The 12882-nt window shown below is 42.0% G+C and overlaps 2 protein-coding genes across 3 annotated transcripts in view; both read left to right on the top strand.

The window, feature by feature from the left end:
* reps2 (RALBP1 associated Eps domain containing 2) overlaps positions 1-4971 on the top strand; it is a 21988-nt gene extending 17017 nt beyond the window's left edge. For both annotated transcript variants that reach the window (XM_053482345.1, XM_053482344.1), the window contains exons 13-15: positions 1-130; positions 395-488; positions 2884-4971. The exon at positions 1-130 is cut by the window's left edge and continues 10 nt beyond it. In XM_053482345.1, coding sequence (XP_053338320.1) covers positions 1-130; positions 395-488; positions 2884-2952 — 293 coding nt within the window. In that variant the 3' untranslated portion in view covers positions 2953-4971. The remainder of the gene's footprint in view (positions 131-394; positions 489-2883) is intronic.
* Positions 4972-7798: 2827 nt separating this feature from the next.
* The window catches only part of nhsa (Nance-Horan syndrome a (congenital cataracts and dental anomalies)), a 46358-nt gene continuing 41274 nt past the window's right edge, over positions 7799-12882 (top strand). The window contains exon 1 of the mRNA XM_053482343.1: positions 7799-8332. Coding sequence (XP_053338318.1) covers positions 8062-8332 — 271 coding nt within the window. The 5' untranslated portion in view covers positions 7799-8061. The remainder of the gene's footprint in view (positions 8333-12882) is intronic.

Raw genomic sequence — 12882 nt, 5'->3', positions numbered from 1 at the left:
TGCTTTCACAAAGTCACACCCCTCAGAAACCCACACGCAGGAAACTCCCCTCGGAATCCCAGAATGCGAATCATGTGGTGGGTGTGGCTTATCCAAACCCCGCCTCCTCATCAGTGCCCAAACCTCAAAGGTTAGCCATTAATGTTGTAATTACTGCTGTGTGTGTGTGTGTGTGTGTGTGTGTGTGTGTGAGATAGAGAGAGAGAAGGAGATGCGCACCTTTCATGAGTGAATCCTCACACACACACACACACACACACAGTATTAGTCACCTTTAAAGCACTGTGTGTGCTTGACTTTGACCTTCGCAATAGAGAAATTCTTTGCTCACTTTTCCAGGTGTGTGTGTGTGTGTGCGTGTGTGTGTGTGTTTGTGTGTGTGTGTGTGTTGCAGCCAGAAGAGAGAGATTCAGACGGCCATCAGGAAGAATAAGGAAGCGAATGCAGTGCTGAAGCGCCTCAACAGTGAACTGCAGCAACAGTTAAAGGTCTCACTCTCTCTCTCTCTCACACACACACACACACACACACCACACTTACACACACTCACACACACACACACACACACCCACACACACACACACCACACTTACACACACTCACACACACACACACACACACACACACACCACACTTACACACACTCACACACACACACACACACACCCACACACACACACACCACACTTACACACACTCACACACACACACACACACACACACACACCACACTTACACACACTCACACACACACTCACACACACACACACACACACACACACCACACTTACACACACTCACACACACACTCACACACACACACTCACACACTTGCAAGGACTGAATTTTAGTGTTTATATTCTTGTAATATTCTCATATGGCTCAATTTCTCTGGACTATGTGGATGTGGGCGGAGTCACCCTGGGAGAAGCCACACCCATCTGGACAAAGCTAATTGAATAAAAATAAATGTCCCCCTGAAATTTCCTTTAAATTATCCCTAGTACACACACACACAACACACACACAGACTTAACCTTATTTTTAGCCATAGCACACATTCACTCACTTTCAAACACACACACACACACACACACACACACACACATAGAAGACGACATATGCTGCATAGCTCTAAACCCTACAGATCCTCTCATGTATCAGAGTTAACGCCAAACACACACACACACACACACACACACTCACGCACACACACGAACACACACACACACACACTTTATTTTGATTGCATTCAAAATAGACAGGAGCTGCAGCTGTACCGGACCATTTTAGAGCATCAGAAGTGAAAGTATGAGACTGTAATATGAACTGCAGCATTTTTTACTTTATCTCTTATTCTAATCATGTTCGAGTCTCATCAGTCTGCTTAAGAACATACACTGATCAGATTATTGATGTTGATCAGATCCGATGATCAGATTGTTGATTAGATCCGATGTTCAGATTGTTGATTAGATCTGATGATCAGATTGTTGATTAGATCCGATGATCAGATTGTTGATTAGATCTGATGATCAGATTGTTGATTAGATCTGATGATCAGATTGTTGATTAGATCTGATGATCATATTGTTGATTAGATCCGATGATTAGATTGTTGTTAGATCCGATGATCAGATTGTTGATTAGATCCGATGATTAGATTGTTGATTAGATGTGATGATTAGATTGTTAATTAGATCCGATGATCAGATTGTTGATTAGATCCGATGATTAGATTGTTGATTAGATGTGATGATCAGATTGTTGATTAGATCCGATGATTAGATTGTTGATTAGATGTGATGATCAGATTGTTGATTAGATCCGATGATCAGATTGTTGATTAGATCCGATGATCAGATTGTTATTAGATCCGATGATCAGATTGTTGATTAGATCCGATGATCTAAGATTGTTGATTAGATGTGATGATCAGATTGTTGATTAGATCTGATGATCAGATTGTTGATTAGATCCGATGATCAGATTGTTGTTAGATCCGATGATCAGATTGTTGATTAGATGTGATGATCAGATTGTTGTTAGATCCGATGATCAGATTGTTAATTAGATCCGATGATCAGATTGTTGATTAGATCTGATGATCAGATTGTTGATTAGATCCGATGATCAGATTGTTGATTAGATCCGATGATCAGATTGTTGTTAGATCCGATGATCAGATTGTTGATTAGATCCGATGATCAGATTGTTGATTAGATGTGATAATCAGATTGTTAAGTGTACTTGTAAAGTCGTTACTCCTGCTAATAACCAGAACAGAGTAATGCAGTAACGTTCTCCGTTTGTCCATTTGGAGTCCAACGCTGCGTTCAGCTCTGTGTCGTAAATCCTGTCGTAATTCCTGACCTCCTGCTAGGAAAAGAGAAAACACTCATTATCATGGGATTCCCACTCGTTAGCCCGTGGCGGTCCGCTCTCCGCTCAGAGTTCGGCTCGGCTCATCAAATCAGACGGCGCCCATCGCTTCCCCACTTCATACGTCGAACTCCGAACGATAAAACTTCCCACTTACGCTGAACAGAGCATGATGAGATGAAAGCAGGTCAGTGGAGTTGATGTTTAACGCCAAACACAGATGCGGAGGTCAGAGGTCATCACTGTAAAGCTAGCCATGTGTGAAAGTTCACTTCACGCTGATTCTGTGCCGGGGTTCAAATGTCATGACCTGGACATTGTTCGGGGTGTATTTATGTTTGTGTATGATGTGTGTGAGAATACGATGAAAAAGAGAAAACTTTGTCCAAAACTATTTCATGTGTAAAGTTATTTGACTTTTAAAGTCTGACTTGTTTATTCCAGTTAAATGATTCCTCTCTCTCTCTCTCTCTCTCTCTCTCTCTCTCTCTCTCTCTCCAGGAGATTCATCTACAGAGAGTTACCTTAGAGTCTCAGCTAGACCTGCTGCGTCCATCAGCCTCTACCTGACCTCCTAAAACACACACACAAACCCCCCCACACACACACACACACACGCACACACACACACACACACACACACACACACACTTACCCCAAGACATAAAGGGTCCAGATGACCAGATGTACTTTACCACACTTTAAACAACCTTGCAACACTGGCATTCCATATTGCCACACACACACACACACACACACTGTGTCAGAAAAAGGTGCAAAACCAGTATTCCTATTTGCAGTTTGTTTTTTGTTTTTTTTTACCTGAGTAGAGGAAGATGATCAGCATCGTGACCCTGATTAACCTTGAGATCAGATCGTATTAATAAACACAAATCCACAATCAGATGTACGAGTCTGAAACTAGAGGACATAAAGAGCACAGATGGTTAGACAGAGGAGAAGTGGGGGGAACTGGGGGAACGAGGGGAAGCGAGGTAACCAGGAGCGCTAGAGCAGGAATGTTAGCGTGAGCATCAGCGAACAGAGGACCGTACTCAGAGCCAAGATAAACAAGTGCAGTGAGGATTTTATAGTGACCCTGTGCACACCTGCTCTCAGGAGTCAGACGTAACTACTACACACCTAAGCGCTGTTCCTGAAGTTGTGTTGAGAGCGACTAGATCGAATGCTATTGTATACACTGACGAGGAATAAGAGTGCACAGCATTTACTTTCAATTAAACCAGATATGTTGGTGATCTACGAGTCTCCTCTTAGGATCATTACAACCATCTGCATCTTCTCATTCATACATCATCACGTTAGGCTTTTTACTTTTTATCATTGGAAGTGAAGACGGATGCGCGGGCAGGTTATGGGTTATAATGTGAGGTAAGACCAAAATCAATTAAAGACGTGAAACAAGATTTTTGGTTACGAATCAAAGAAACAACCAGGTCAGGAGCTAGACTCAAACAAAATACAAACACTAGACATGACGGGGATGATGGGTAATGTAGTTCGCGCTTCTTTAGCGTTTACATATCGATTTTATCGTGTTGCATGTGACAGCGAAGGAAAACACCTTAAAGCTTCCTTTTTCAGTCCACATTTTCTATGCTGATTTTTTTTTTTTTTTCAGGTGTAAAGGCGAGTGTTGCTTCAGTGTTTAAAGTGTGTGTTTGTTCGTGGATACTTCTTGAAAAATCAGGAAAATTTGGAGAACTACATACAGATGATTTTAATAATTTGCATGAAGAGACCAGAATATTGACATAAACCGCTGCAGAACCTGAGTCTGAACACCAGGAACTTTCCCAAAGTAAATACTAACCCAAATCCTGGACTTCATTTCTGAATCAGAATACGGGAATATTCTGGAGCGTTTACTTCATTTATTGTTCCTTATGTTCTTCATAATAACTCCTTGGTACTTGGTTCAAGGGTTCTTTAAGGGTTTGAACTGGAATGTGTCATGATTTATTGAATGTTCATAAAAATTACTCTTACTGTGAATCTCTTTCATACATTTTTTACTCATATAATGTTTATTTTTATAAAATTCACAGAATGATAAACCTCAAACCAAAATTCTTTTCTATTCACTCTGCGTTATCATGACATTATAGCGCCCTCCTCCCACCGCCCATCATCTCTGTATTTTCACTGTGCTATAAAGATGCAAAACAACTAAAAGCAAAAAATAAGATTGTGTGGTGTGTGAAATAACCCTGTCTATATGCAAAAACACACTGCGGCCGCTTCACGTCCTGTTGCTGCTGATGCTGTTACTTTTTAATCCTGAGACAAATTCACATTAAACACACACACACACACACACACACACACACACTGCAACAGAACTGACTCAATAAAATGACGTAATGTGTGGAAGTGAAACCTGGAACACTGTAATCTCTCCTCTTTTGTGTGTTTATTATTTTAATTTGCTGTGAAATTTGTTTTGTATCAGTTCTATAAAACATCCTGAGCTGCTTTTACAGACAAACTTATACTTTCCTGTTTTACACTAAATACCGAAATCACTGCAGGTAATATTTTGTAAATAAAGCTGCAGACTCCAACTTTTAACAAGTGTGTTTTATCAATCTGTAATATCTATCTATCTGTCTATCTATCTATCTATCTATCTATCTATCTATCTATCTATCTATCTATCTGTCTGTCTGTCTGTCTGTCTGTCTGTCTATTACTGTCAAACAGCAACATAGTTCATGCAACAGCATAAATGCCAGCAAGCAATACTTACAACAAGAGAGTGGGAGCTTATTCCCCCTCAATCCCCATGATGCACTACAATTCTCAACTGCCAACTACATTTATTATAAAACACTGACAATCACCACCACCACACACCCACACTTACCACCAAACACCAACATTCACCACCAAACACCAACATTCACCATCACACACCCACACTTACCACCAAACACCAACATTCACCATCACAACCCACACTTACCACCAAACACCAACATTCACCACCAAACACCAACATTCACCACCAAACACCAACATTCACCACCACACACCCACACTTACCACCAAACACCAACATTCACCACCAAACACCAACATTCACCATCACACACCCACACTTACCACCAAACACCAACATTCACCACCAAACACCAACATTCACCATCACACACCCACACTTACCACCAAACACCAACATATACCACCAAACAATAACATTTACCACAAAACACCAATATTTAAGAACCAAAATTAACAATCACACACCAACATTTACCAATAAACACCAACATTCACCATCAAAAACCAACATTTTCTATTAAACACCAACATCCACCATTTAAAAAACAACATTTACGAACAAACACCAATGTTGAAATACCAAAATTAACTATTACACACCAACATTCACCATCACACACACCCACATTTACCGTCAAACACCAATATGGAAATACCAAAATTAACCATGACACTGCAACATTTACCATCACACACCAAAATTCACCACCAAACACTAACATTCACCATCAAACACCAACGTTCACCACACTATTACTTCCTGTATAAGTTTCCTTGTATGTAGTAAATCAGGTTCAGAATCTGAGATTAAAGAAGTGTGTCAAATTTCCTACAACTGATTATTTTTTCCTGCACCTACATGGTTGAATTAACAAGTCATATGTCATTTCTGTCTTAGTGAGCAGAACCCTTACTACACCCCCCCCCCCAATCCTCCCCCCTCTCACACACACACACACACACACACACACACACAGGATTTGGGTCACATGCCTTAGTGTTTTATTCGTATTCTGCCAGGATACAGCCCCATAAACAGCAACTACTGAGTTCAGCTTAGGTTCTCATTCTCCTCTCTTTCTCTCTCTCTCTGTTAATAAGTAATGAAAAAAAAACCCTGTTCAGCTAAGTGAAGGTGTTCAATGGCACTATTTTGTAATCATGTCTAAAAACATAACAGGGAATCCTGATGAAATCCCACATGAACCATATGGATGGTGTTTCAGACTGACCTACTTCATGAACTAGTCAGGATTAATGTGTCCTGTTATGTTCTTTAATATTATACACTTCTTAATAATAATAATAATAATAATAATAATAATAGTATTAATAGTTCATTCTAAAATTCCGCTTCCTCTATATAGTAGTAACATTTCTGCTTCACCATTAGTAAAACTATTCTTATGCAGTAATATTATTTATTTAGTTATTGCACTGCATAGTGTTTGATCTACGTATGACTTTCACTCCGGCGTAAAATCTGTAAATTTGTTATTTTTTCTATAGTAATGATGAAATTGTGGAGGGCCAGAATCAGCTGAGGGAACACACACACACACACTACTTACATTACTGTGTACTCACACACGCACACACACACAAATAGATAGAGACAGTCAAATTTGTTCATGGCAGCTGACACACATGAGGTTCAAAGGTCACATTACTATTTGTTGCCTTCTGTACACTGACTCTCCCTGTCTCCACACACACACAGACACACACACACACACAGCGTGTATCAGATTTGTGTGCCCTAGCTCGTCACACTGTCCGACTCTTTCACATGTGCTGAATGCGGACTTCACTAAATCCATCCAGCCAAATCTAAAGCCTTTCCCTGTGTAGAGAGGGGCTGATGTCAGCACACACACACACACACACACTCACACACACACACACACACACACACACACACACAATCATGACCACAAGAAACCTGACTTTCCAGACACACTATCATCCTAAGCACACAATTTAAATCACCAACTTCTGTTCTATCAGGTGTGATGTAGAGGAGTAACTGTTTCCTTCCTAAAATGTATTATTTTCCTGGAACAAGAGATCAAAGGAACACCTTTTATCTATCTATCTATCTATCTATCTATCTATCTATCTATCTATCTATCTATCTAAAAGAAAGGTTTGGTCTGTACGTTGGTCAGAACTCTCTTTTTTTTAAAGATATCTTTATATTTTATACATTGGAGGACCAGGAAGTTTAATCTGCACCATCAGTGAATCTAAATGTGGAGTAAAAGTGATGTTATGAACAGTTATGTGTGGGATTTAATAATCTACTGTAAAATAATCTACTAATGCACTACTGTCTCAATGTAAACAAACACCTGCACCAATAGATATTAATTAGAAAAGATAAAGTGAATATTTTTACTGGGATTAGTTCATATTGAACATTTTCACTATTTCTACAGACTCTACACCGGGACACTAACGCCTGTGTGATTTATATAAACGGTGAACCGTGTGGACGCTCCGATTCCGCTCCCGCTCCGTTCCGGGTGTTCGGTGAAGCCCCGCGCGTGCACCCGCCCTCGGTTTAAAGCGGTGGACCTAGAGCGCGCGCGGCTCCGCCGCGTCCCCTCACTCAGTGCAAGTTCGCTCTCACGAGCTCGGCGCGCGCGCGGTCTGTGTGCGTGCTCCGGTGCGACCGGGATGGAGCCCGAGCCGCGAGCGCGCTTCGAGCCTCCGGAATAACATTACGAAAGAAGAAGAAGAAGAAGAAAAAAAAGGATCTCGAACGGAAAATATTTTCTACAACAAAAGAATAAACTTTTTTTTTTTTTAATTTTTGTGGGATTTTATACTTGGTGGTGAAATAAGTCTAAACTGTAGGAGGATATTGAGAGGATGCCGTTCGCCAAGAGGACGGTGGAGCCGCAGCGGCTGTGCAGGAGCGCGAGCCCGGGGGCTGACCCGGAGGACCTGCGCGCGGTGAGCAACGCGGCTCTGTCCCGCACCGTGCGCCAGCTGTCGGACCTCGCGCGGCACGCTGGATCGCTCTTCCACGAGCTGGAGCGCGAGCTGGCGGCCACCGACCGGCGGCTGCGGGATCTGCGCGAGAGAGTGCGGCGCATGGACAGGAGCACCGAGCAGCTGGACCCCAAACTGGAGGCAGTGCGTGAGTGCGGAATTCTTGCTCCTGTCTCTATGTGTGTGTGTGTGTGTGTGTGTGTAACGCTGTGTGCGCCGTGGTAACGGTACAGAAGTTCTCCAAAGTTTTTGCGCACTTGCGTCACGTGTTTGTTTGTTTGTTTGTTTTTACATCCTGGCACTCATGTGAAGATAAAACATTTATTAGTGTTCAGTCTGAAACACACTCGTGTATTAATTATTAGTCAACATACTGAGTCGATTCAATTGGGAGGAAACCGGAGAACCCGGAGGAAACCCACCAAACACGGGGAGAACATGCAAACTCCTAAATGGGGAATCAAACCCAGAACCTGTAGGTGCAAGGTGGCGTTGCTAACCACTAAGCCACCTGTGTGCATGGTGCCTGGTGGGTTTCCTTCAGGTACTCTTGTGTCCTCCCACAATCCAAAGACATGCAGATTGGTGTTTAAAACTTCCCCATAGTGTGTGTGTGCGTGCTCTAGGATGGATTGGCACCTCAGCATCCAGGGTGTACCCACCGCGTCCCCTAAGTCTCCTGGGATAGGCTCCAGGCCCCCTACAACCCTAAATAAAGGATAAAGTAGTTTAGATGATGAGTGAGTGAGTGGATACAGTTCCTTCTTTACTCATTCCTTCTATACCTTCAGGACCCTATACAGGACAACATAGGCTACTTTTAGCTTTTGTAACATGAAACACACACACACACACACATACACAGTATGTTATCTATATCAGTCTTACTCAGTGCTGCACCACTTCCATCATATCATCCCAGTGTAGAGGGATTGGCAGAGGGGTGCCAATACTTTGTGCAGACCAACACATCTACGAAAGCGAGCAGTGGTGAGACAGGTGATCATCCTGATCAAACAGACACAGGGTGTGCAAGCAGAATCATATAAAAGGACTAGTTTTGCTATTGCGGTTATTATAAAAGGGTTTTTCGATGACATCATCATGTTTACACACAACCTGTCAGCTTGTGTTTCTGTTTCTTATAAATTCCTCTGATAACACGTATGTGTTCTGGTGGAAATACCCATTTAGGAGATATACACACTGCCAGGGCGCGTCTCTTTCTACTTCACTGTGTGTGTGAGAGGGAAAGAGAGAGAGTTTTTAAGTCACGGCGCTCCATTAGACAAGTGTGTGTGCGTCAGTGTTGATCTGGAGTGTGTCATACACCAATGATGTGTTTATACACTGCTTCCATCTCTCTCTCTCTCTCTCTCTTTATCTCTCGCTCTCCTTAACACATGTTATTACACAATTATACAACATCTGTAACTGCACATTCCCTTTCATCTCTCTCTCTTTCTCTCTCTCTCTCTCCTGCCCTCTGTCTCACTCCTTACTTCTCTTTTATTCCCACCATTCCATCCATATTCAGCATCTCTCTCTGTTTTTTCACCCCATTTTCCTCTCCCCACATCATCTTTTCTTTTTTCCCTCTTATTCCTTTCTTCACATTCACTCTTTCCATCTCTTCTTTCCTTGCTCTCTCTTTCTTATCTCTATGATTTTCTTTTTTTCTTACTGCATTTGTTCTTCTTTTCATTTTCCTCTCCCCCCCTATGTTTAGCTCTTTGTCTTTTCTCACAGTCTCCTTTTTCCATGTTCCTTTTCTGTCTTTCCCATTCCTTTCATTTTTTTCTTCTTTTTTCCATTATTTAAAAAATAGCCCCTCCCCCTCTCCACGTGGCCCCGCCCTCCCGAGTGATCACAACATACCCCCTGGGGCTCAGTGAGAGAGTCTGGGCCTGTAAAAGGTCAGAGGTCAGGAAGCACTGACAAGCTGACGCTGAGCACCTGTGGATGCAGGAATTCCCACAATGCTCAGCTCTTTCAGCTTTCAGGAAGCGCTGATGGGGGGAGATAATATTATTATTATTATTGTTACGATTATGATTTCGTACAGGAAGTGTTTCATGCAAATGTCAGATAGAGACGCGACTTCCTTCTTTCGAGTGCCTGTCTCAGACACCTTGTCTGTCAGTGTGTTATCTAGACGTTGGATTAGGACACACCCCCAGTCACAGTTGATTTTATTTTTTTTCCCTATCAGGCTCCTTAGCAGGCAATGAATCGGGACATGACCCGATGCCATCCTGTCTGTGACTTCTTCCTTCTTCCTTATAAGGCGGTGCTGTCTATATTTCTGTTTTAGACAGAAAGTATCGCAACGACACACAACCCACGGTCTTTCTTCTCCCACGTCCTGCCTTATCGGACGGCATTTCGTTTGGGACACGACCAAGTCCTTCCTTCTATCCTGTCTCTTTATTATGAGTAATTATTTGACATTTTCATACACATCTAAGGCACGCAAATATTGGATTGGGACACGACTTCGTGCTTTTGACTGTTCCCTATTGACAGCAGATATTTCTCTCTGTTATGTCATCAGGTCAGATTTTATAAATATAGTAAGAGACTGTAATAACAAGATTGTTACATGTTTTACTTCTTTCCTTTTTACTCTCGACTGAGTGGGGGCGGCTTTTCACATTTTCCATTTAGACCGGGAACACGACCTAACTTGTTTCTGCGGCCTTTGATTTTTTCCCCCCTTTTTTCACACGGCTCATTAGGATTGGGACACGACCCTGATGCCGTCCATCCTCTGAGCGTGTCCTGATTGTTCCATTTGAAACACAGCTGTAAATCAGAACACTCTGCTCAGACACTCGCCTTTTATCTCACATGTCCTGATTTTCTGTGTGTGTGTGTGTGTGTGTGTGTGTGTTTCAGTTTGAACCAGACCCTGTAATTACAGCGAATGAGCAGTCAAAACAAAACCTTACAATTATAGCACACTGTAAAACCTTGTGTGTGTGTGTGTGTGTGTGTGTGTGAGAGTGTGTGTGTGTGTGTGTGTTTGCATGTATATGTTTGCTAAACTGCCCTAATTGTTGTGTTAATGCGATTGTGAATGCACCTTCCTCTTTGTTTAACAGTGTCAGGCTTAATGGCACACAGAGCTCATCTCAATCACAATCCCTGCTAATGTGTGCGTGTGTGTGTGTGTGTGTGTGTGCGTGCGTGTATCCAACAATGACTTTCAACTAGGATTGGGATTAGCTTCTGTTACCCCCCTGAAGCTGATTATTTTTCTAAAACAGCACACCTCCAAGTGTTTTACTCACCAATGAGTGCTAATTTTAATTGATTAAAAAAGTGTTTGTGTGTGTGTGTGTGTGTGTGTGTGTGTGTGACGTCAGACATGATGCTGACAGAATCAGGCCAGAAAATGCTGGAAGCTCTCGTTCTGTATTTAGACCAGGCATTTTCACACGAGTCACTGTGTACATGCTCAATCCCTGTGCTCTGTGTGTGTGTGTGTGTGTGTGTGTGTGTGTGTGTGTGGTGCACGTGTCTGGCTCTGTGCCATAGTCACAGTGTGTGTTGTTTTGAGGGGGATCTGGAAAAGTTCACCACTTTCTCTTCCTTTTAGGGGTGTGAGCTTTCCAACTTACTTACGCACACACACACACACACACACGCACACACACACACACACACACACCAAAAAATGTGGACGCTAAGCAGTACTTTAGCTAGTGACTGAGCCTGACAGCTTAGCCATGCCTTTATATAGACAGTGTACAGGTAAAGTGATGATAAAAATCAGCCAAAGTGGTTAAAAAATTGCAACATTTACCTCAGAAGTGTTTTTAAATTTACAGGAAAATACTTCACACGACTAGAATTCCGCTGAATTTACACTTAGCGTTAAACACTAGCCACATTTTTCCTTTTAACAGCGTGTTTATCTCACTTACACACAAATACACACACGCACTAGTGTCTAGTTGCTGCTAGGAAACCTGGAAATATGGACGCTAAGCTGGAGCCCAGCTAGTGCCTTACCCTGAGAGCTTAGCGAGCTTTTAATTTTGTTTTATAGACAAAGTAAAGATACAGAGACATTGAGAATGAGTAAGAAGTGTTAGAAATATCAACATTTACCTCAGTTGTGGTTTTAAATTCACAAGCAAATGATTAGATTGAATAAGAATTAGACTTAGCGATTAACAATGTTCCCTTTAGGAGTGTGGGTATCTCACTTACACACACACACACACACACTAGTGTCTGTGTGGAACACTGTTGCCAGGAAGCCTGGAAGTATGGACGCTAAGCTTGAGCTCCGCTAGTACTTCAGCCTGACGATGTAGCTAGCTTTTAATTTGTTTACAGATGAAGTAAAGCGACACAAAAAACGTGTCAGAAGTCTTCGAAATACCAACATTTACCTCAGATGTGGTGTTAAATTCACAATCTAATGCTTAGTACAACTAGAATTATACTTAGCAGTGAACGCTAGGCCAAATATTTCATTTAGGAGTGAGCGTATCGTACTTACACACACACTGGTGTCTGCTAGGCAACCTGGAAATATGGATGTTAAGCTGTTGTCTTGCTAGTGGCTGAGCGTGACGGGTTATTTATTTATTTTTAATAATGTAAAGGAAAGAAAACACTGGGAACGAGTCAGAAGGGTTTGTTTCAGACTACATTGAAAGACCAAACAAGTCTCAGAAAAGATTT

Source organism: Clarias gariepinus, chromosome 22, assembly GCF_024256425.1.
Source record: "Clarias gariepinus isolate MV-2021 ecotype Netherlands chromosome 22, CGAR_prim_01v2, whole genome shotgun sequence".
NCBI lineage: Eukaryota > Metazoa > Chordata > Actinopteri > Siluriformes > Clariidae > Clarias > Clarias gariepinus.
Note: the sequence above shows the minus strand (reverse complement) of the source record. Positions and strands in the feature narration are given on the sequence as shown.